This window comes from Rhinoderma darwinii, chromosome 3 (assembly GCF_050947455.1).
Source record: "Rhinoderma darwinii isolate aRhiDar2 chromosome 3, aRhiDar2.hap1, whole genome shotgun sequence".
NCBI classification, from domain to species: Eukaryota; Metazoa; Chordata; class Amphibia; order Anura; family Rhinodermatidae; genus Rhinoderma; species Rhinoderma darwinii.
In genome coordinates this window covers 360,510,074-360,534,821 of record NC_134689.1, presented here as the reverse complement: position 1 = coordinate 360,534,821, position 24,748 = coordinate 360,510,074, and the positions used below count along the sequence as shown (strand labels likewise).

At 42.0% G+C, this 24,748-nt stretch overlaps 1 protein-coding gene across 1 annotated transcript; it reads left to right on the top strand.

The window, feature by feature from the left end:
• Nucleotides 1-86: 86 nt before the first annotated feature.
• On the top strand, nt 87-24,661 carry USP39 (ubiquitin specific peptidase 39). The gene is made up of 13 exons (XM_075858556.1): nt 87-228; nt 3,415-3,490; nt 3,564-3,658; nt 3,741-3,877; nt 5,451-5,603; nt 6,901-7,126; nt 12,765-12,839; nt 18,035-18,102; nt 20,021-20,209; nt 21,055-21,197; nt 22,064-22,199; nt 23,347-23,433; nt 23,971-24,661. The coding sequence occupies exons 1-13, from the start codon at nt 165-167 to the stop codon at nt 24,013-24,015; spliced, it is 1,494 nt and encodes a 497-aa protein (XP_075714671.1). The 5' UTR covers nt 87-164; the 3' UTR covers nt 24,016-24,661.
• The last annotated feature ends 87 nt before the right edge of the window (nt 24,662-24,748 follow it).

Here is a 24,748-nt window from a genome sequence, read left to right as displayed (position 1 = left end):
GTGGTTAAAGGTCACATGGATAGACCCAATGAGAGCCCAGAATATGTCTGCGTGTCAAACCTCGTTCTTGTTGTTCTTCAACCAATCAATGTTCTTTGTGTGGAAAGGGGCGGGGCGTCTAGTAGAGTCGAGGCTCGGTACGCATCGGTGGCGGTGTGAGCAGCATGAACGTGGAGAAGCGACTTAAACGGGATGCGGAGGAGAATGTGGAGGAAGAGGCGGCAGCAGGTGAGCGTAGAATATGGAGTGCTGGGTCACCCATGTGATTACCATGCAGACGGAAGTTACATGCGGGTCCTGGGCTTCACTTTGACGGTACAAGTAGTTGCAACCAATGAGCATTCAGCTTTGTTTTCTAAACTGCTGGGAATATATAAGTTGGAGTTAGTAAACAGCATGGCTGCTCACACTGTGCCTGTATAGGGGATGTAACCTTTGCTGGAGAAGGACAAATAGCTATAGACTTTAGGAGCCAGGTAATAAGAACTGCCATAGACATGGGCCACCTCTTCTGTAAATGCTGCTCTCCTCAGGTACCGACCCCTGCGATCAGCTGTGCTCCCTGGGGGAATATGTGACCTCCATTCAAGCCAATGGTAGCCACTCTTTGCATTTGTCCGATCTGGCTAATAGAAGGGGCAACCAAGCGTGCTTTCCTCTCTATGATGTTCATAATAGGTCGTATGGATAGAGTTGGCCCTCAAGGTTTTCCCTTCTCTGACGTTTTTGGCATATCCACAGGATATACTATAAATGTCCGATAGATGTGCGTCCCGCCTCTGTAGAACAGGGCTCCCTGACCCTCATCCTACCTTCTGACGCTGTGTTTACACGGTCTCTGGAAATCCCATTCACTCCTATTAGAGTTCCGGAGATAGCGTAGCAAAGTGCACTTAGCTGTTTACGGAAAGCCCGAACTCCTCGTCAGACAGTGGTCGGAGTCCAGAGACAGAAGGTAGGACAGAGATCAGGGGTCCCCGTTCTGGAGCTTTGTGCAGGTTTCAGAGCTGTTGTCCAGGCTGGGAACTGTTTTTTATACTGTTGACCTATCCACAGAATAGGTCATCAGTATATGATCGGTGGAGGTCCAGCGTTTGGACCCCACAGTGGTCAGCTGTTCCGGCTGCCTCCACGCACCAGATCTTACGCTGTGGCCGATGTCGGAAGCAGTAGGCTCTGTACACTGTATAGAGGTTGTGCTACAGTACTGCAACTCTGATTCTATTCACTTGAATAGGTGCAGGATGGGTGCTATATTGAGACTGCTTCTGACATCAGCCACTTCATAACATCCGGTGCCTGTAGTCAGCCGGAACAGCTGATCAGTGCAGGGTCCGAATGTCGGACCTCCACCGATCATATACTGATGACCTATCCTGCGGATAGTTCATCAGTATAAAATAACAGCCCTCAACCTGGACAAGAGCTTTAATGGCATATCCTGTGGATATGCCATAAATGTTCGTTCTCAGAATACCCCTTGTAAACTCTACAAAAATAGATGCTAGGCTCATTGGATACATGACAGCTGAGTTTTGTCTATCCCAGACCAGTGGTTCACCAGCTTTTGTGAAACTACAACTCCCAACATCCTCTGAGATCCATTAGTCTATTACTGGGACTAGAGTTCTCCTTGCCCCATGCAGTTTTCTGCCGCAGTTTGTCTTCACAATTCTGTCCTCCCTTTTACACGTCTCTAAGGGATGGATTACCTGTGCAAGACATTTTCGGTGTTGGTGTTTTTCAAAATATACCTGTAGAAATTGCTCTCCTGCACTGGGCGTCACACAGTTCTAGTACTGTATAGTTAGGGCTACAAAGGACTGAGGTAGACCAGGAATGTCTGTTATTGATCTACTGTCCCAGGACTCTGTGCTCCATCAGGTTCACAACATCAGTAGAATAAAAAACTTCAGGGAGTTGGCGACCGTCTGCTGAATAGATCTGAATGATTTCTAGGGCATGCTGTATTTTCTTCCTGCTTTTAAATGGCATTGCCACCTTACACATTTATGGGATATGCCATAATTGTCTGACTAGATTCACCTGCTTCATTGCTTGCTCAGTTGTTTCCGTAGCTCCGATAGGAACTAATGGATAGAGCTGCATACATATGTGACCACCACTCCATTCCCCACCTATATGCAGTGGGATGGGGGTCACGAGACCCCCAACCTCCAGATAGGTGCAAGTCCCAGAGCTGAGATCCACATCTATTAGACATTTATGGAATATCCTGTGGATATGCCATAAATCTCTAAGGTGGAACTGACCCTTTAAAGAGTAATTACACTTTCATCAAGCTTTTCATTTGTCATAGAGACATATCAAACGTTTGGACCGGTGGGACTTGTTGAGACCCCCACCGTTGCTGAAATGAAGGTGCAGAAGCGATCAGTTGAGCGCCCTGCACCTTCGGCTGCGAGCGGCGCTCGTCAGTCTGTAGACAGCTCACATAGACATTGTGTGAGTAGTCTTGAGCCTGACGTAGATCGCCAATCAAAGTTGACGGAGCAAAGCACTCAGCTGAGCAATTCTGCACCTTCGTTTCAGTAATGGTGGGGGTCTCAGCACCCGGGCCCCCACTGAACCAAACTTTTGATATGTCTCGTTGACAAATAAAAAGCTTGATGAAAGTTTAATTACTCTTCAAGCTATTTTAAGGCTAGAGTGCCACAAGGTTGTTTGCAACTTTTTTTTTTTTCTCTTAAAGAGACATTGCAGAGCTCCATCCTGTGTCCATAGCCTTATAGATATTGGCTTTGTGGTGTTTTTTTTACTCTCATTGGCTTTTAATAAAGATATATATATATATTATGCCTTTTTTATCTCGATCATACATTCATGAACTCAGATGTGATTGATAACAGGTGGCTCGTGCATATCGGAGAGACACGCAGGACTGGCTGTCGCCAAAGCAGTCAGTCCTGCTGACCTGACGGATTCAGCTCTGAGTGCAAGATACGGCTTCTATGTATCCAGGAAACATAAAAGATGTATCTCAAAAACAAAAAAAAACTTCAGAAAAAAATAATTAAAAAGTTTTTTTTAAATACCATGAAAGTTTTTTTTTAGAAAAAACAGAGTGCAATGGTTTCCGTAGCTTTTAAATGGAAAAATCCAGTCTGCATGATCTGATATGTCGTCACTTTATGTAAGAAGATCACATTGGTGAAGTCTTTGATCTCAGACCACCACGGTTTTCTAGAGAGAACTTAAACCCGTTTGTTCTAAATTTTCTTTTACAACATTGTAAGTAAAGGGCCATTCATTCATTTATCTCTATGCCGTCCTTTCATTGTGATGATCAGTGGTGGTCCAATATTAGGAAGATCATTTTGACTGGATTTCTATAATGCTTTGGGATCTCTGTACATGAAAACTGAACTCCCTGCATTAAATATTTTCTCTCAGTTGAAGCCAAGCACAGTCGTAAGGACCCTGAAGACCGGCGCAGCAGACATTGCCCATATCTGGACACTATCAACAGGTCTGTGTAGCAATGAGGTGGTGGAATGTTCTAGAAGTTTCCGATGTCTAATGGTGGTTTTATTTTTTTACAGGAGCGTCTTGGATTTTGACTTTGAGAAGTTGTGCTCTATTTCCCTGTCACACATTAATGTCTATGCCTGCCTGGTGTGTGGCAAATACTTCCAGGGTAAGTGACCGGCACAGAGGGATCCGTAAATCTCCTGCGGGTAGAATGTGACTTCTGAAAGTTCTGTCCTCTCCATCTGCAGGTCGGGGGCTGAAGTCTCATGCATACATCCACAGTGTTCAGTTTAGTCATCATGTTTTCCTGAATCTTCACACCCTAAGATTTTATTGTCTGCCCGATAACTACAAAATCATCGATTCATCCCTGGAAGACATTACGGTAGGTTTCTACATTGTTGTTAATTTAATTTCAAGAGGCTGTCCAGTCCTACAAAATTGATGGCCTATCCCCAGGAGAGGCCTTCAATATCTCATTGGTTGGGGTCGGACTCCCAGCACCCCTGCCAATCTGCTGTTTGAAGGGGCTGCAAGCGCTTGTACGACTGCTGATTCTCCTTCATTTTTTTTTACTGCTCACACTGAATCACCGACACTTGTAGAGGTGGTTCACAGTATTACATCCTTCCATTCACTTCAATGAGAGATGCCTGTAATACTGTGAACCGCCACTACAATTGTGTCGGTGTTTCACAGTGTAAGCAGTAAAGGGAATAAAGGAGAAGCGGTGCTCATACGATATTAGATATTGATGGCTTATCCTGAGGATGGACCATCAATTTCTTAGGACTGGACAACCCCATTAAAGGGAGTTAATCACTTGTGTATATTGTGACATCTAACAGAAAAGCAAGTGGGGTGCTCTTGCCACCTTTAAGAGGCTCAACGCCACAAGAAAGATCACCCGCTATGTAAATTGAGTGTCAAGTGCAGTTAATTGGCCGAGCTGGACCACATGTTTACAGCGTTTTAGTATGTAATGCACCCACATGGTCCTGGGCAGGATAGACCTTTTGCAGAGGGCATTCTTTTGTGGGGTAGCTGTAGTTTAACCCCTAATTTCCCTGCTTGTTGTTTTTACTTTTTGTTTTGTATTTTCTCAAAATAAATATAAGAATTGTTTGCCAAAGCCTGAGTATCTCAACAGGAACCCTGAACAGTTCAGAGGATGAAAAGGGGACTCGTAGCACCCAGGAACACGCTCTGGCTTGTTTTTCTTAGATCATCTGTTAACTGTCATGGTACATCAAACCCTGTAAACTCTTAAAGTGTAACAAAACTTTTACAAAACTTTTGACATGGCAGTAGTTTTGATCGGTCAAGGTCCGAGCACGTAGACCCCCATCGATCGCTAACACAAAGCCGTAGAAGCGCTCGGCAGAGCGCTGTGCTGCTTAATCTCTGATGATCTTTCCTCAGCTAGCCGAGCGAGCATGGACCCATAGACTTTCTATTGAGCCCGTACACCGCTCGGAGGAAAGCCGATCAGAAACGAAGCGGCATAACGCTCGCCCGAACGATTGTGCCGCTTCATTTTAGCGATCGGTGCGGTCTCAGTACTTGGACCTTCACCGGTTAAAACTTCTGACATGTCGCTATAACATGTCAAAATTTTTAGTTTAGTAACCCTTTAATTAGTTGCATATTATTCTGATACAATTTTTCATAATAGTGAATGAGATTTCTTTAAATTTTTACGGGCTAGTAAGACCCCCAGAGCTTTCCTGTGATAATGCCTGTTATTGAACAAATGTCACAACCTAAAATAACATATACATGTTAAGTATGGCCATAATCAGAACAACCAGTACAATAAGGTTAACATAGTATCTATAGTAAAAGGGTTCCTGAAGTCAAAACTGGCTGCATCAAAGGGTTAAATGAAAGATTCCATGGGCAGAAACTTCTTAATATCTGTACGCCACTCTGTCATACTTCTTTCTTTTCTTACTCAGTATGTATTGAAGCCAACATTTACCAAAGCTCAAATCAGTAATCTGGACAAACAAGCCAAGTTGTCTCGTGCGTACGATGGGACCACCTACCTACCAGGCATTGTGGGGCTCAATAACATCAAAGCTAATGACTACGCCAATGCTGTTTTGCAGGTGAGTGCAACAAAGTTTGTCCCATTTAAGGCTGGGGGATTATGACCTAAATTAAAATCGCGATTAATTGAACATGTAACCTCGATTAATGGTTATTTAGGACACACCCCTTTTTAAATGCCCTGCCCCCTATTTGTATGCTATGCCATTGGATAAATATATTTATCCCCTCAGCCTGCTGTATACTATGTATAATATACCCCCTGGCAATGCTCCCTCACAGCTGCCCTCCACACAGTATAATGCCCCCCATAGCTGCCCTCCACACAGTATAGTGCCCAATAAAAATAATAATATACATACTCTCCTAACCTCATTTGAACGACAAGTGGAGGAGATTCCTCTGGTCGTCACAGCGCAGACAGGCGCGATGACATCACTGCCTCACGTCCAGCGATACATAGTGAATGGTAGAGCAGGGACTTTATGGTCCCGTGCTCTACCATTGCTTTCAACTGTATCTGCATCCCGAAGATGCAGATACAGTTTAAACTGTGAAAAAATAATTGGTAAAACCAAAATTCGCAAAATGATGGTTTCGGGTTTTTTTTAATTATTTTTTTTAATTAATTGCCCAGCCTTAGTCCCGTTCATAAAGGCTCGAATCATTGCATAAATAATAATTCCCTAATATAGTATTCAAATATTGCCTTTTATGAGCAGAAGAGGTTTGAAAGTAGAATAGAACTTGTTTTCCCTACGGATGCCATGTAGCATACGGAGTCCATCAGCAGAGTTCAGGCCACCATTGATCTGGTGTGTGGTGCTGGTAATTTACGTGCATTTTTTTATTGCAGGGAGCAGTTTATTAATATGGAGCAGTGGTCTCTATAACCTTGTTCTTCAGCTGTTATTAAGCTACAACTTTTTAGGGTATGCTGGGAGTTGTAGTTTTCCAACAGCTGGGAAGCCAGAAGTTGGAGACCACTGGTATAAATTTACCAAAGGAGATGCGCGGTTCCCACACAGACGGCGTACAGCATAGCGAATGGAACGGCTCCCGTTCGCATTCTCTATGGGGCTGTATGTGCCGTATTCCATTTCTGTATGTGTCGTTAATCGACACATACAGAGATGAAAAAAAAATGGCAGCCCCCATGGACAAGAAGAAGTAGAACACACGAACACAAATAAATACAATGTATTTTTTTTATCATACTAAAAGCAATATGATTAAAAAAATAAATAAAAATGTCATGACAGCTTCCCTTTAACAATCAGAAGCACTAAGTTTATTACATTAGAATGTGGTGCGTTACGTGCTGATCCTCGTCTGCTCTCCTACTATCTATTCTAGGCATTATCCAATGTTCCCCCACTGAGGAACTACTTCTTGGAAGAAGAGAATTATCGTGGAATTCTGCGCCCTCCAGGGGATATAATGTTCCTCTTGGTACAGAGGTTCGGAGAGCTGATGCGTAAATTGTGGAACCCCAGAAACTTTAAGGCACATGTTTCCCCTCATGAGATGTTGCAGGCAGTGGTTCTCTGCAGCAAGAAGAACTTCCAGATCACAAAGCAGGGTGAGACCGGAGCTCTGCGGCAAACTGCATGTGTGATTCCAGCCCGAGGCTTAATGCACACGATGCGTATTACGAGCGATTTTGCTGCGCATGAGATTTCAAGTTATCAAGTGTGGGGTTTTTTCTGCACGTAAATTGACCTGCGGTGTGTTTTAAAATCTGCAGCATATAAATTTCTGTGGTTTCCGCTTGCGAATTGTATCTGTCTAGTTCTAAAGAAGAGTGCACCAAACCCGCAGCATGAGAACACCAATTTATGCATCAAAATGTAAAAACCGCATCGAAAAACAAACTTTTCAGTTTTATTACCTGCAAGTTTCCTGCGGTTTTGATGTGTATTTTCCGCAGCAAAATACGCAGCGTGTGCACGCAGCCTAATGAGGATTTCCCCCTCAAGAAAGTGATGGCATTTCACTAGTATATGCCAACACATCCTGATCGGTGCGAGTCAGAATGCTGGGAAGACCACAGACTTTCAGAAAGTTAAGTGCTGTGGCTCCTTCAGTTTCTCCCTGCACTGCAATTCTCCCGTCCACCCACTGTGCAAGGAACTTATCCATTCTCTTGCACAGCGCTAAATGTGGGTGACCGGCAGTGCTGCCGTGCAGGGAAAAGGCTAAAAGGAACTTTTTTTTTTTTTTTTCTTAGTTAAAGAGGCTCTGTCACCAGATTTTGCAACCCCTATCTGCTATTGCAGCAGATCGGCGCTGCAATGTAGATTACAGTAACGTTTTTATTTTTAAAAAACGAGCATTTTTGGCCAAGTTATGGCCATTTTCGTATTTATGCAAATGAGGCTTGTAAAAGTACAACTGGGCGTGTTTAAAAGTAAAAGTACAACTGGGCGTGTATTATGTGCGTACATCGGGGCGTTTTTACTACTTTTACTAGCTGGGCGTTCTGATGAGAAGTATCATCCACTTCTCTTCAGAACGCCCAGCTTCTGGCAGTGCAGACACAGCCGTGTTCTCGAGAGATCACGCTGTGACGTCACTCACAGGTCCTGCATCGTGTCAGACGAGCGAGGACACATTGGCACCAGAGGCTACAGATGATTCTGCAGCAGCATCGGCGTTTGCAGGTAAATCGATGTAGCTACTTACCTGCAAACGCTGATGCTGCTGCAGAATCAACTGTAGCCTCTGGTGCCGATGTGGCCGACACGATGCAGGACCTGTGAGTGACGTCACAGATCTACACTGCCAGAAGCTGGGCGTTGTGAAGAGAAGTGGATGATACTTCTCATCAGAACGCCCAGCTAGTAAAAGTAGTAAACACGCCCCAATGTACGCACATAATACACGCCCAGTTGTACTTTTACTTTTCAACACGCCCAGTTGTACTTTTGCAAGCCTCATTTGCATAAATACAAAAATGGCCATAACTTGGCCAAAAATGCTCGTTTTTAAAAAAACAAAACGTTACTGTAATCTACATTGCAGCGCCTATCTGCTGCAATAGCAGATAGGGTTGCAAAATCTGGTGACAGAGCCTCTTTAAACAGTTAGTATTTAAAGAGGCTCTGTCACCGCATTCTAAGCACCCTATCTCCTACATAAGGAGGTGGGCGCTCTAATGTAGGTGACAGCAGTGCTTTTTATTTAAAAAAAACGATCTATTTTTACCGCTTTAGTGTTTTTAGATTTATGCTAATGAGTTGCTTAATGCCCAAGTGGGCGTATTTTCACTTTAGACCAAGTGGCCGTTGTACAGGGGAGTGTATGACGCTGACCAATCAGTGACCAATCAGCGTCATACACCTCTCTCCATTCATTTACATAGCGCATAGGGATCCTGCTAGATCCTTATGTGCTGTCTTATACTAACACATTAACAATACTGAAGTGTTTAGACAGTGAATAGACATTCCACGGGATGTCTATTCACAATCCCTGCGCTTTGTTACTGTTTCTATAGTAGTTACAGCCGAGGAAGCGTGATCTCGTTGTAACCTCTCATTTACCGCGAGATTACGCGTCCTCTGCTGAAACTACCACAGACAGAGTAACGAAGTGCAGAGATTGTGAATAGACATCCCGTGGAATGTCTATTCACTGTCTAAACACTTCAGTATTGTTAATGTGTTCATATAAGACAGTACATAAGGATCTAACAGGATCCCTATGCGCTGAGTAAATGAATGGAGAGGAGTGCATGATGCTGATTGGTCAGCGTCATCACTCCCCTGTAAAACGCCCACTTGGTCTAAAGTGAAAATACGCCCACTTGGGCATTAAGCAACTCATTACCATAAATCTAAAATCGCTAATAAAGTGGTAAAAATAGATGTTTTTTTAATATCGACACATAAGGAGGTGAAAAAAAAATGGCAGCCCCCATAGTGAAGTAAAAGAAAGAAAAAAAGTACAACACAAATAAATAACATTTATTTTAATAACATACTAAAAGCAAATTTATATAAAAAAATATTTTTTCCGCGACACCTTCCCTTTAAAGAGGCCCTGTCACCAGATTATAAGTGCCCTATCTCCTACATAATGTGATCGGCGCTGAAATGTAGATAACCGTGAACAATTTTAGGTTTATGCTAATTAGTTTCTTAATAGACAACTGGGCGTGTTTTTACTTTTTACTAACTGGGCGTTGTACAGAGAAGTGTATGACGCTGATCAATCAGCATCATACACTTCTCATTGTTCCAGCCCATTGTTACAGTGTGATTGTGCAGTGAAAGAAGCTGGGATGGAACAATGAGAAGTGTAGGCCACTGATTGGTCAGTGTCGTACACTCCTCTGTACAACACCCAGTTAGTAAAAAGTAAAAACACGCCCAGTTGTCGATTAACCCCTTCCCGACCACCCCACGTAGATTAACGGGCTGCAGAGCTGGTCCTTGTGCCTACAGCACACAGACGCTCCCCGCAGCCCGGCATCTCCCAGTACAGGCTGCTACTAGCAGCCTTAGTACTGGGGGAAAACATCGGGTCGGATCACAGTAGTGATCCGAACCGATTTAACCCCTTAATTGCGGCAGTTAATAGTGACCGCCGCATTTAAGTTGTTATAGCAACATCGGCACCCCGCTACGCAATTGTGGGGGCCGATTGTTGCGGGGGGCGATTGCTATGGCAACCTGAAGCCTAAGAAAGGCTTCAGGTGTGCCATCTATTGAGGGCGATTACGTCCTGCCAGAGGCAGGACCTAATATGCCTCCTGTCAGTGTGAAACTGACAGGTATAATACCCTGCAATCCATAAGAATTGCAGGGTATTATAACAACGATCTTCAAGTCCCTAGAAGGACTAAAAAAAAAAAAGTGAAAAAAGTTACAAAAAATTGTAAAATGTCAAAATAATAACATTTAAAAATTGCCTTTTTTGCCCTATAAGGTCCTTTTATTATTAGAAAAAAATAAACGATGCATAATTGGTATCGCTGCGTCCGTAACGGCCTGAACTATAAACATATAATGTAATTAATCCCGCACGGTGACCGCCATAAAAAAAATAATTACAATACTATACCGGAATCGCTATTTTTAGTCACTTCATCTCCCAAATAATATTCATAAATAGGGATCAAAAAGTCACATGTACCCAAAAATTGTACCAATAGAAACTACAGTTTTGTTCTGCAAAAAACAAGCCCTCACACAGCTTTCCTGATAGAAAGTTGTGGCTCTTAGAATATGGCGACACAAAAACGAAATCATTTTTTTAAAACCGTGATTTTTATCGTGCAAACACCATAAAACATAAAAAACCTATATACATATGGTATCGCCGTAATCGCATCAACCCACAGAATAAATGAAATATGTAATTTATAGCGCACGGTGAACGCCGTAAAAAAAAAAGAATAAAAAACAATAGAAGTTTTGACGGCCTAATTCCACTAAATTCAGCAAAAAACCTATGGGATCAAAATGCTCACTATACCCCTAGACAAATTCTTTTTAGGGCTGTAGTTTCCCAAATGCGGTCACTTCTGGGGGTTGTCCACTGTTTTGGTCCCTCAGGGGCTTTGCAAATGCGACATGACACCCGAAAACCAATTGAGTAAACTTGATCTCCAAAAACCAAATAGCGCTCTTTCCCTTCTGTGCCCTGCCGTGCGTCCAAACAGCCGTTTATTACCACATTTGGGCTATTGCCGTAATCAGGAGAAATTGCTTTACAAATCTTGAGGTGCTTTTTCTTCTTTATTGCTTGTAAAAATGTATAATTTCTAAGTTTTATTGAAAAAAAATTAGACCTTTCTTTTTTAAGGGCTAATTCCTCAAAATTCAGCAAAAAACCTGTGGGGTTAAAATGCTCACTATACCCCTTGATGAATTCCTTGAGGTGCGTAGTTTGCCAAATGGTGTCTTTTTGGAGGTGTTTCCACTGTTTTGGCACTACAAAACCTCTTCAAACCTGACATGGTGCCTAAAATATATTCTAATAAAAAGGAGGCCCCAAATCCACTAGGTGCTCCTTTGCTTCTGAGGCCTGTGCTTCAGTCCATTACCACACTAGGGCCACATGTGGGATATTTCTAAAAACTGCAGAATCTGGGCAATAAATATTGAGTTGCCTTTCTCTGGTAAAACCTTTTTGTGTTATAGAAAAAAATGGTATAAAAAGGATTTTCTGACAAAAAAAAAAAAATATGTAAATTTCACCTCTACTCTGCTCTAAATTCCCGTGAAATACCTAAAGGGTTCATAAACTTTCTAAATGCTGTTGTGAATACTTTGAGGGGTGTAGTTTTTAAAATTGGGTGACTTATGGGGGTTTCTATATATAAGGTCCTCAAAGCCACTTCAGAACTGAACTGGTACGTCTAAAAATAGGTTTTGGAAATTTTCTTGAAAATGTGAGAAATTGCTGCTAAAGTTCTAAGCCTTGTAACGTCATAGAAAAATAAAATAATGTTCAAAAAACAATGCAAATATAAAGTAGACATGGAATATGTGAAATTGTAACTATTTTGTGTGGTATGACTGTCTGTCTTACAAGCAGATAAATTAGAAAAATCATAATTTTTGCACATTTTCTTTACATTTTGCTGTTTTTCACAAAAAGCAATAAATTTATTGACCAAATTTTTCCACTAGCATAAAGTACAATATGTCACGAGAAAACAATCTCAGAATCGCTTAGATAGGCAAAAGCATTCCAGAGTTATTACCACATAAATTGACACATGTCAGATTTGAAAAATTCGGGCTGGTCCTGAAGGCCCAAATGAGCTCGGTCCTGAAAGGGTTAAGAAACAAATTCACATAAATCTAAAATTGTTCATATCTTGCTCAAAAGTTATCATTTTTCAAAATAAAAACCACTGTTCTCTACATTACAGCGCTGATCACATTATGTAGGAGACAGGGCACTTATAATCAGATGACAGAGCCTCTTTAATGGCTATGTACACCTTTGAGGGCTATTTTTTTAATTTAATTTTTAAATCAATCAGTCAGTGAGATTTGTTTAACTTCCTAATTTAGGTGTCCATAGCCTTTATGCTGGGGCTACTTTTAAGTAAAGTCTCTTTTAATGTTTAGCACATCATCTAGAGTTACTGGTTTTGTATATATCGAGGCTGCAATATATGACCTATTTTCCCTGGAGTTTAGTTTACTTCGCCCCATATGTTTATTTGAATCTATCATATTACTTATTGTTTTGTTTTTTAGGTGATGGCGTTGATTTTCTTTCTTGGTTCTTAAATGCTTTGAACTCTGCCCTTGGCGGCACCAAGAAAAAGAAAAGTAAGTAAACCCTCTCAGTATGTTCGTATACATCAAGGGTATATTGAGCAAGGGAGTGGAGATTGTTTTGCACACATACAAGAGCCAAGAAGTCAATGCGATTAGAGACTTGCTGTTGGCATAGACCGCCCCCCCCCCCTTTTTTTTTTTTTTTTTTTTTTTTTTTTAGACTTATCTATTTACACTGAGTGGCCACTTTATTAGAGACACCTGCCCTTTCATGATAGCAGCTTCTCTGTATGAAAATCCGACACATGACGCTGGGGTGCAGCATAAAATCAAGCGAGCAAGTATTCTGTGGATCAGTTTGTGTGAATCTACATTAAAATAGAAAAATCGAGTGATCTGAGCGATTTTCCAATGAGGCATGGTCATCAGTGCTAGACTACCCGGGGCCAGTATTTAAAAAAAAAAAAAAAAACTGCCAACCTTGTGGGTTTTTCTCGGGCAATGTTGTCGAGGGTGAACCAAGAAAAACATGAGGCGAAAGGAGATCCTTGGACATCAACAAAGGGGTCGGAGGAGGATGTCGAGAATCATTCTGACGAACAGGCGATGCACGGACAAGCAAATTAAGCCAAACACAACTCATCATTCATTAGCCTGGAAGGGCTGTAACAGAAGACTACCAATATGAGTGCCATCGCTGTCAAGGAAACCGGAAAGGCAATTCTCCAGTGGCTGTAAGAGCGAAAAAATAGCATCACTGAGCAGTGGAAAAACATCACCTGGTCAGGTGAATCCAGGTTTCTATTGGATCAGGCTGATGGGAGGGTGAGAATTTGGCACAAGCAGCATGAATCGAACCCTTCCTGTCAGGTGGCGACATTTTGGCTGGTAGAGGTGGAGTAATGGTTTTGGGATTGTTTTCTTGGCACACCATGGGTCCTCTGATACTTGTGGATGGACATCTAAACAGCAGGGCTTACCTAAGCATTGTGGCCGACCAAGTTCATCCCTTCATGGCAGCTGTTTAGCCTATGGCAGAAGGATACGTTCTCGAACAACTGTGAGAAGCTATCCCATCCGCACGAGCTAATATTTCAGCAGAACAATTTCAACACCTAGCGGAATCTATGCCACGACGAACTGCTGCAGTTCTGAAAGCCAAAGGAGGTCCAACTTAGTGCTAGATGGATATTTGTAATAAAGTGGCCATTCAATGCATGTCCAGGGCAGTTTATTCTTATTGTCCGGCTATTTACAAAAGAAAAAAAAATTCTGAAGTCTGCAGTAATTTGCCTCCTGGCTTAAAGGGAATGTGTTGCCAGCAAAACATGTTTTTTTTTTTTTTTTAGTTAAACATTTAGTGTATAGGTGATTAAACATTGTTCTAATTTTTTTTAATTTTTTTCACGAGTCAGGAAATATTATAAATTGGATTCAATTTATAATATTTCCCAGCACTGGTCACTAGATGGAGCCATTCCCAAAATTGCAGCATTGCATGTGGTAAAGCAACCACATTGCTTTATGCTGCAAAATTGGGAAAAAATCCCTCGCTCTAGTGAGCTCTGAGAATCCCCCCCTCCTTTATCCTGGCTAGTGACGGTAGAAACGAGGGGTTTGAACGATCTAACCTCCTACACTGTGTCGCCATTTTTTGAGCTAACACACAGTGTAGAAGGTTTACATACACTAGTAAACACACACAAACACTAACATACATAGAAATCACTTACCTGCTCCAGTCGCCGCCGCTCCCTCCGGTCCGTCTGCTGCCGCTGCTCCATGTGCACAAGTCCGGAAGCCGCGACCGGAAGTAGTAATCTTACTGCCCGGCCGCGACTTCCGGTCCACAGGAAAATGGCGCCGGACGGTGCGCATTTCAAATCGGACTGTGTGGGAGCGGCGCATGCGCCGTTCCCACACACACGGCGTACACCATAGTGGATGGAACGGGCCCTGTTCGCATTCCCTATGGGACTGGAGCTGCCGTATTCCATGTCTGTATGTGTCGTTAATCGACACATACAGAAATGGAGAAAAAAATGGCAGCCCCCATAGGGAAGAAAAAGTGTAGAAATAGAAAAAAGTAACACACAAATAAATATAAATGTTTTTAATAAAACCCTAACATAAAACTGATATAAAAAAAAAATTTGGTGACACTGTTCCTTTAAAGGGAATGTGTCGCTAGAATTTTTTTTTTTTTTTTTTTTTAGTTAAACAGTTAGTATATAAATGATTACACTTTGTTTTAATTTTTTCACAAGTCAGGAAATATTATAAATTAGATTCTAATTGATAACGTTTCATGTGCTGGTCACTAGAGGGAGCAATTCCCAAAATTGCAGCATTGGCAATTTGGTGAAGCAACCTCATTGCTTTATGCTGCAAATTTGGAGAATACACACTCTCTCCTCTAGTGTCCTCACACAATCCCCCCTCCTTTATCCTGGCTAGTGCCAGGAGAAAGGAGGGGGTTGAATGTTCAAACCTCCTACACTGTGCGCCGCTATTTTCTGAGCGAATGCACAGTGTAGGAGGATTAGATACAGTGGTAATCACACAGTTTAACACGAACATACACAAACATCACATACACAAACATAACTTACCTTCTCCTACCGCCGCTCTTAGTCCTTGCGTCTGCGCTGCCTTGACCATATGGCCGGAAGCTGCGACCGGAAGCAATCTTACTGTCCGGCCGCAACTTCCGGTCCACATGAAAATGGCGCCGGATGTCGCTCTACCAAAGACCTTCCTTTTTGTCTGTGTGGGAGCGGCGCATGTGCCGTTCCCACACAGACGGCGTACACTATAGTGAATGGAACGGCTCCCGTTCGCATTCTTTATGTGGATGTATGTGCCGTATTCCATGTCTGTACGTGTCGTTAATCGACACATACAGAGATGACAAAAAAATGGCAGCCCCCATAGAGAAGTAAAAGAAAGAAAGTACAACACAAAAACACAAATAAAATTTATTTTAATGACTTACTAAAAGCAATATTATATAAAAAAAAAAAAAAAAAAATTTGTGACACCTTCCCTTTAATAAGACTTTGCGCCTTCTAAAATATTTCTTTTTTGCATGTTATAGGAATCATTCTCCATTTCTTCAATCTCTTGCAGAACGTTTTTAACATCCATACAGATTGATATGGAAAAATGATTAGTGGCAGCCGTTTGGACACTAACAATCCAATATTGCAGCATGTGTGTGTGTGTGTGTGTGTGTTTAACGGCCACTATTGGTATCTTCGTGATCATCTTCTAGACAAGCCAAAAGAGATCCTGTCACTAGAATCTTACATGGGGTTATCCCATTCATGTCCAAAAATGCTATTAAAGGGGTTTTCACAGAGTCCTAAATTATCACCTATCCACAGGATAGGTGTTCATTTTCTGATCGCTGAGGGCCCCACCGCTAAGTCCCTCTGTTCCTCTTCACTGTTCGACCTCCAGTGAGGAGCTGCGGTCGAGCATGTGCACTCCATCTAAAGTCTATGGGAATGACAGTCACTCATTGACATTTAATGGAGTGGTGGGCACATGCTCGACCCCCTGGTCCATTCAACCACCACCTCATTGCGGTGGAGCAGACTAATAATCATCTTTCGACTGTCAAAAAGCATTGGAAACCTAATGAAGGAAAACCGATGCAAGTGTGCAATGAGCTTAAATAGATCGTTCACGTCAGTTTTTCCAGTTGAGACCCCCCCCCCCCCCCACACACACACACACACACACACACACACACACACACACACACACACACACACACACACACACACACACGAGTACTGCAGAAATTAGGATGTAGCAGGATGCCAATACAGTTCTATCCTGTTGGTACTTTTATGGCGGTTTTTTGTTTTTTTTCTTGAATTAAAACAAGAAATACCTCAACTTTATGGCTTAAACATCAGTCACTGCTGGTTACTAAGGAGCCACAGCGGCTCCATGTAGCACCATATAATCTCCCAGCTCGAACATCCCACGTCCCTAATCTCGCGAGCGCAGTTGCTGTGTGATCTGTAGCTGCCAGTGCTGTACAGTTACAATGTAGGAAAGCGTTTTAGGGCTATGAAGACTCTGCGTAAACACTTCTCCTCTAGTGCACTCCTGTCAGTATAGACTGAACAATAAAATAAGATGTGCAAAGTCTTTAATAGCCTTATTGGAATGTTTAACCGTTTTTCTTTTGGCCTCTGGAGAAAATATGTTGCCCAATATGATCCACATCTTCCAAAGTAGGATTTTATGACCCGTATCCATGTAGACACTTTACTACATGAAAAAGCTGATGACCTAGGTAACTGCTGGTGAGGATCATAAGATGTGCTTGGTTATATGTCTTATTCCTCTTCACCGCCTGCTGCGGGGTCACGGATGGTGCGCTTGTCCACCATCACTTTCCATTCATATTACCTGGGTGATGGGAACTCCTGTTAGTAGGCATCATGCTGCTATCCATTCCCTGACTAGTGAGACGCAACCATTTTAACACACTTCATAGCCTTTCAGACATCCGTTTTTATTTTTACAAATAGACCGTGGAATAATGAAAATGTTTTTGATCTTGCCTAATCATTTTTCTTATTTAAAAAGAAAAAATACAAACCTAAAATCACTTTGAAAGTTTGACGCTTTTGAGTTTAGTCATTTTACAGATGCCAAGCCGGAGTGAGGACCGCAGGTACAGTGTGGGGTTCAGTGGATGCTGCTGCTCTTTCTTCCGCAGCCTCATTCTGGTGGCGCTTGTGGGGGAGCCAGGTCAATCAGCGACTGTCCTCCAATCCGCGGTGCTATTTGTTTTAGTGGCACCTCTAAATGCTGGAAAAGCGCTGATTGACCTGGCGCCTCCACAAGCGCCACCAGATTCCTTTTCAGAGACTGCGAAAGCAGCGCTCCCGAAATTCAGTTCTGCTCTGTTCTAACTGCTAAAGTTCAGGGTACCCTCGGTGTAATACTTTGATAACATTTCAACCTGATATATAAAATAAAAAATTGGAAACAGAAGTCAACAATTTGTGTCTTTCTATTTCTGGGTGATAAGGGTTTGTCACACAGCTCTCTTGTTGTCTTCAATGAAGAATCTGCCCATACTTGTGTGGGGTCTATGTCTTATTCTGGAAGATAGCAGCTATGTTTTTATAATGTTATGCAAACTATTTGAATGTACAGGTGTGTTTTTGTTTTTGTTTTTTAATTATATATCTTATGCTTATTTTTTTTGTTTTTTACAGCCATTGTAACGGACGTATTCCAAGGATCGATGCGGATTTTCACCAAGAAGTTGCCTCATCCTGATTTGGTAAGATTAACACATGCAGAACAAATACTTAGTATTGTCTACATTTATCAGCTCAAATAAGTCCTAATGTAACGGAAGCTTCTAGTATCATTCACACAGATGTATACATGCGGCTACATTAAAGAGGCTCTGTCACCACATTATAAGTGCCCTATCTCCTACATAAGGAGATCGGCGCTATAATGTAGGTGACAGTAATGCTTTTTATTTAGAAAACGATCTGTTTTCACCACTTTATTAGCGATTTTAGATTTATGCTAATGAGTTGCTTAATGCCCAAGTGGACGTGTTTTTACTTTAGACCAAGTGGGCATTGTACAGAGGAGTGTATGAAGCTGACCAATCAGCGTCATGCACTTCTCTCCATTCATTTACTCAGCGCATAGGGATCTCTTTAGATCGCTATGTGCTGTCTTATACTAACACATTAACAATACTGAAGTGTTTAGACAGTGAATAGACATTCCACAGGATGTCTATTCACAATCTCTGCACTTTGTTACTCTGTCTGTGGTAGGTACAGCAGAGGAAGCGTGATCTCGTTGTAACCTGTCATCTACAGCGTAATCTCGCGGGATTACGCTTCCTCTGCTGTAACTACCACAGACAGAGTAACGAAGTGCAGAGATTGTGAATAGACATCCCGTGGAATGTCTATTCACTGTCTAAACACTTCAGTATTGTTAATGTGTTAGTATAAGACAGCACATAAGGATCTAAAAGGATCCCTGTGTGCTGAGGAAATGAATGGAGAGAAGTGTATGACACTGATTGGTCAGCGTCATACACGCATCTGTACAACGCCCACTTGGTCTAAAGTAAAAACACGCCCACTTGTTGATCGGTGCTCGTTTACATGGCCCACGTCGTGCCGTGTAATGCTACCTCAAGGGTATGTTCGTGCAGAGTTTTTGTAAGGCAGGAACAAACGGCCTCGATTTTCCTTCAGGATTCTTGAGGCAGAATTTGAAATTCACGTTTTTCTTAGGCGTTTTTTTTTGTTTTATTTATTTAGGTAATTTAAAAACCATGGGCTGTTTTTAATCAAAAAGCACTCCAAAGGAACAACACTTTTTTTTCGTCTCCCATTGATCTCAATGGAGGTTCAGCAGCGGGAACCGCTCCAAGATGGGGCATGACGTTTATTTTCCACGGGAGAGCAAGATGCCAGGGGGAAAAAAAAAACCTCTACCTCCCTTTTGGAATCAATAGAGGGAGATTTGGGGCATTTTATTGGTGCTGATTTCAACGTGGTTTCTATGTCAATATCTGCACCAAGAAACGCTGTGTGAACTGGGATTTTACATGGCGAGATTTTGGTAAATATTTTTCATCAGTATTTGTAAGTCAAAGGCAGGAGTGGAACATAAACAGGGTGTGTGCAAAGTGGAAAGATTCTCACCTCTACTGGTTTTTGGACCCACTCCTGGTTTTGGGCCTACAGATGCTGGCTCAGAATTCTGCCATGTGAAAGAGGCCTTACAGGTTGTGATCTTTCTTCCTGCTCGTACTTGCAGTTTTCCACCTCCTTCCCCTTCTTTATAGAGATGTAGAACCAGGAAATACAACTTTTCATCCTGCTCCCCAACCTCAAATAAGTGACCATGTTGGATTGTTGGAGGTCCCAGCAATTACGGTACTAGTATAAGGATCCCTAGTACCACGTTCCTCCCTACCAGCAGTGAGGAGGAATAGAGGACTTCGAGCACCCGTATTAGTAATCGTTGGGGCCAATCGCAATGTAACCTTTAACATCAGTCCAATGGATACACACAGACACCTTTTTACTGCAGCTCTAACATGGTTTTTCAGGTGGAATTTCCTAAGGAGATGTGCCAGGTGGACCCAGATAGAAAATGACTAATCAGATATGTCTATTTTTTTCGTAATTTAAATAACTATTGTTCTCTGTTTGCAGCCAGCAGAGGAAAAGGAGGCTCTGCTCGAAAATGAGGAGTACCAGGAGAAAATAGTAGAAGCTCCTTTCATGTATCTGACCCTGGACCTTCCTACTGCCCCTCTGTACAAGGATGAGAAAGAGCAGCTCATCATCCCCCAAGTGCCACTCTTCAGTATCCTGGCCAAGTTCAATGGCATCACCGAAAAGGTACAACAACTAATGCAGACTACTTTAAATGTTTATATAAAATTAATTGATACCCATCTGTATTCTGCTGACATATTGGCATGGCAGCAGCAGTGAATATGAATTACCCACAACCCCGGGAGCCTATTATCTGATCACTCCTTCTTTTAAAGGGAGATATTAAGATCTGTTTTGTAATGGGATCGCAATCTCCTGGGGTAGACTGGCCCCACACAGCAGGCACACCAGGAAATTTAGTTAATGACGGATTTTCTGTTAAATTGACCTCTGGACAGGTTTATTTAGCAACATTCGCAAATAATATAGTAAAAGGACCTTTAACCACTAACTAGACAACAGTTTCCCTGGCTGCCAACGGACTGCTCAACGTTTTTTCCCCACCCAAGCCACCGGGCCCTCTTAAAGGTTTTCCATATAACCTGTCATAGAGAGAATTCCCGTCGGCTATGTACTCATCTGCGTCAGAGATCCAGTGAGAAATGCTGGACAAAACAGTGCAGCACTATTTTGCCTGGATAAACGAGGTCATGATGGATACCCAATGTAACCCAATTAAGATAATGGGTACCGTCGAGCACCTTTGGTGTCAGCCATGCACTGGATCATGCGCTTCCGTGTTTTTGTAGTTCTGCTTCTATGATGGGGCAAGATAAAAGAAAAGTAACGCAGGTGTGAGCGAAGCCTTACACAGATATTCTTTGGTTGCTGGATCACCCAGTTTCGGGACATAAGCATCCAATTTGTTAGTATGGGTTCACTAAAGGTTACAGCAGCTGAACAGTGCTCCATATTCCTTCATACATGACTTGGAGAAGGTCACTTAATAAAGAACCATGTCTTTACAGGAATACAAGACCTACAAGGAGAACTTCCTGAAGCGCTTCCAGCTGACCAAGCTGCCTCCCTACTTGATATTCTGCATAAAGCGCTTTACCAAGAACAACTTTTTTGTAGAGAAAAACCCAACCATTGTGAATTTCCCCATCACGTGAGTATATCACACCTTACTGGGATGCTGTATAGAGTGATGTACGATAGCGCTGCACTACCTGCGTGCTCTTTTTTTGGTATTTAGAATTATTTCGATAATGTAGCCCATGGAAACTAGTCATTCATTGTATATCCTTCACAGAAAACACCAAGGGAGGGAAGCCCCAAGGATAGGTGTTCTACAACAAAATCCTAAATACACACACAAGGCAAGTAGTGTCATACGACCTGACCAGTTTAAGCATATAAAAGGTATAATTTTTTTTGGAACACATTTTAAAAATGCATATAACAATGGCATAAGAAAGAGGGGGATGATGAAGAGTCATTCCCCCTGACGAAGCCTGGTGGCGAAACACATTGGGTGTAAGTGGGCTCCTGGCATATCTTTACCCTCTACCTCGTTGTTTGTCTGCATCTTTTGTTGCCTGTTTCTTTAATTTTTTTAACCGCTGTGCTGCTACAATTTTGGACACAATTTATAAATTTAAGGTGTGTTTTTTTTTTTTTATTTTTTTTTTTTAATGCGATTTGTTGTATGTATTTTTGAAATGTGTTCCAATAAAATTATACCTTTTTTTTTTATATGCTTAAACTGGTGTGGTTGTGTAACACTACTTGCCTTTTGTGTGTATTTAGTATATCCTTCACAGTTGGACTCTTATTGCTCACCACAGAGAACATCATTGCTCTTCTTTATATATTCACACCGAGCAGCATGAGAAATGTCTCTGTTTATTCACTTCTGTCATTTTAATTTGGATTCTCAGTGTAAAAAAGACACAACTTTTATTGTTTCCTGTGGTGACTATTTTCGAAGCCACCCCATGATTTATCCTTTTGTATTTTTTTTTTTTTTTCTAGCAATGTGGATCTACGTGAGTATCTGGCAGAGGAGTTTCAGACTTTGCACAAGAACACCACTTATGATCTTATAGCGAATATAGTGCATGATGGGAAGCCCACTGAGGGTTCATACCGTATCCATGTTCTCCACCATGTGAGTATTCTACATCTGCTACTCTTGTAGTGTTGTACTGTCATCTTCATCGGCACCAGGGCCGCATTATAAAATTATAAGGCACAGTAACGTCTTTACTCTGCACACACGAGCATGGCGACAGCACACTGCGAACACCAATGTCACCTAAGCCACTAAATATAAATAAATATGCATTACTGCTAAATCTACTTACAATAGGGAGGTTCTTAGTGCACATTTTGATCAAATTGTGTTTGCCCACCTGCCACGACAAGGCGACCTCCATGGGTGGGGGCCTTACTCTGCACATACACCCAGAACTGGGTCTAAGCCTGCATATATCTGGGGATGGTAGGAACCAGCACTAAACTAATTTAAATCACCCAGGGCAGAATGGGAGAAGTGCAAGTTCAATATGTGCGCTAAGAACCTCCCTATTGTAAGTAGATTTAGCAGTATTGCATATTAAGTTACATTTAGTGGCTTAGGTGACTTTGGTGTTCGCAGAGTGCTCTCGCCATTTTCTTGTGTGCTGTATAAATTTGCAGTCACAGGCGTACACGTTTTATTTCATTTTGTTGGAATGTGCTGTTCAAACTTTTGTGTTTAAGTAACTTCTTTACGGTCTTGAGGGCATAAAGAATTATACTATAGACTATAATTTCTATCACTATTTTATGAGTGTAAGGTGGTGCAATCCAACCATCCATCAAACCCTCTAGGTTCTTATGAGCAGAGGGGAGATAGAAGGGGTGTAGTGCGTTATTACACAGTTGCGTCGTGTCCATAAAGTTCACACCGTTCATATTTACGAACCTCAATTGATTAAGAACAAATTGAAGATTTCTCCATGACTACTGCAGGACATACAGATTCCTGGATCAAAATATTTGATTGTAGAGAAACTTGTTAACTTTTGTATCATGTTGTTTTCCTGCTTATTACAGTTGAAAAAAATTATCGTTACAGCTTGATCTTCTTAAAAGGGAAATGGATTTAATAGGCCATAAGTATCTGATCGGTGGGGGTCTGACAGCTTGAAGGGAGCCTGGTGGCCCTCTGCTGTCTGGCCCTTATTTCACCTCTTGTGGCAGTTGCTTTCAGCCAAAGGAACAATGCCGTTGTTTCAAAACTTGTCAATATTCTACATTCTCTCTCTGTCTAGGGCACTGGGAAATGGTATGAACTGCAAGACTTGCAAGTAACGGACATCCTGCCCCAGATGATCACTCTGTCAGAAGCGTATATTCAGGTATGTGGTTCTCTTGTTGCTCTGACTGATTGAGGAGCTCAATACTTCAGAACGGTGTCTGAATAATGTCAGTGGAATGCAGATCTGTTATCTGAAGAGACGTGAGAATCAACACTTCAGCCTGAGATGTTTGAACGTTGTCCTTTATACCAAGAAGGCAAATAATGAAGCAATAAGTCTGAGGGCAGTAGCCTGGCATTGATGCCTCCGTAACATACAACATGGGCACTGGTATCAATTCTTATATTCATGAAGAACAAGTTCCTTTTGCGATGGAGCATGCTGCATTTTATTTTTTTGTCAACCCCACATGGGTATACCTTGTGGGCATGAGCCCTAAAGAAGAATTTCATGGGAAACCTCTGTACAAATCCACATCCGAGATCACGTCTCATTACTTGGAAACCTTAAAAGTCACACACAAAGGAAAATAATTGTTATTTTTTTCATTTCCCATTGCTTATAAGACATTAACATGTTCCCCAGCCCCAAATAGCATTATTCAAAGGGTAACGCTTATTCATTTCTCACCGACAGATCTGGAAGAGACGTGATGGTGAACAGAACCAGGAGGGAGCATGAAACGCATACACACCTTTACCTTACAACTATGGGAGGTGCAAGGAGAGGCATAAAGGAAACTGGACTGAGAACTTATGAAGATTTTGGCAGATGTCCGCCCTCTCCCCTACTCGGGCACCTCCTCTCCGCTGCCATCGTTTTTAAATAAAATTAAAAAAAATAGAGAGAACCACAATCTAGTGCTGGCTCCCTGCTGTCATCTTCCTGTATTTGGGAGCCGAGAGTGGCAGGGCATAAATGCGTACCTTCAGCCCTTTATCCCAATGCAGGTGACAATGGTGGACCTACACAAGACCTCTGATCTAGAGTTGTCACCCAGCGGCTGCATCACTTGTTACAGAGCAGCGGCCCAAACGTATTCAGGCCGCTGCCTAGTTAGCAGTGACGTTACTGAGACCTTATTCATCGGAGCGTCTGATGAATTTCCAAATGGGAAACCCCAATATACAGCCCAAATCCACAGCATCTTATATGTTAATGGGAAGAACAGCCTCCATTACTTTCCACCTACCAGAAAACCTGATGTGTAGTTCCTGTGCACTGTGTGACTGTATATATTTATATCAAATGTTTAGGAGAAGAAAAAGGTTCAAATTATATTGTTTTTTATTTTGGATTGAACATTAAAACCGTTTTTTCTTCTATTCTTTTGGCTGTGTGATCCTGTCTCTGCTCTGTTGCTCAGGAGTTTCGCTATAGTCCGTGACTTCTGCACTTTCCCCAATACAGTGAA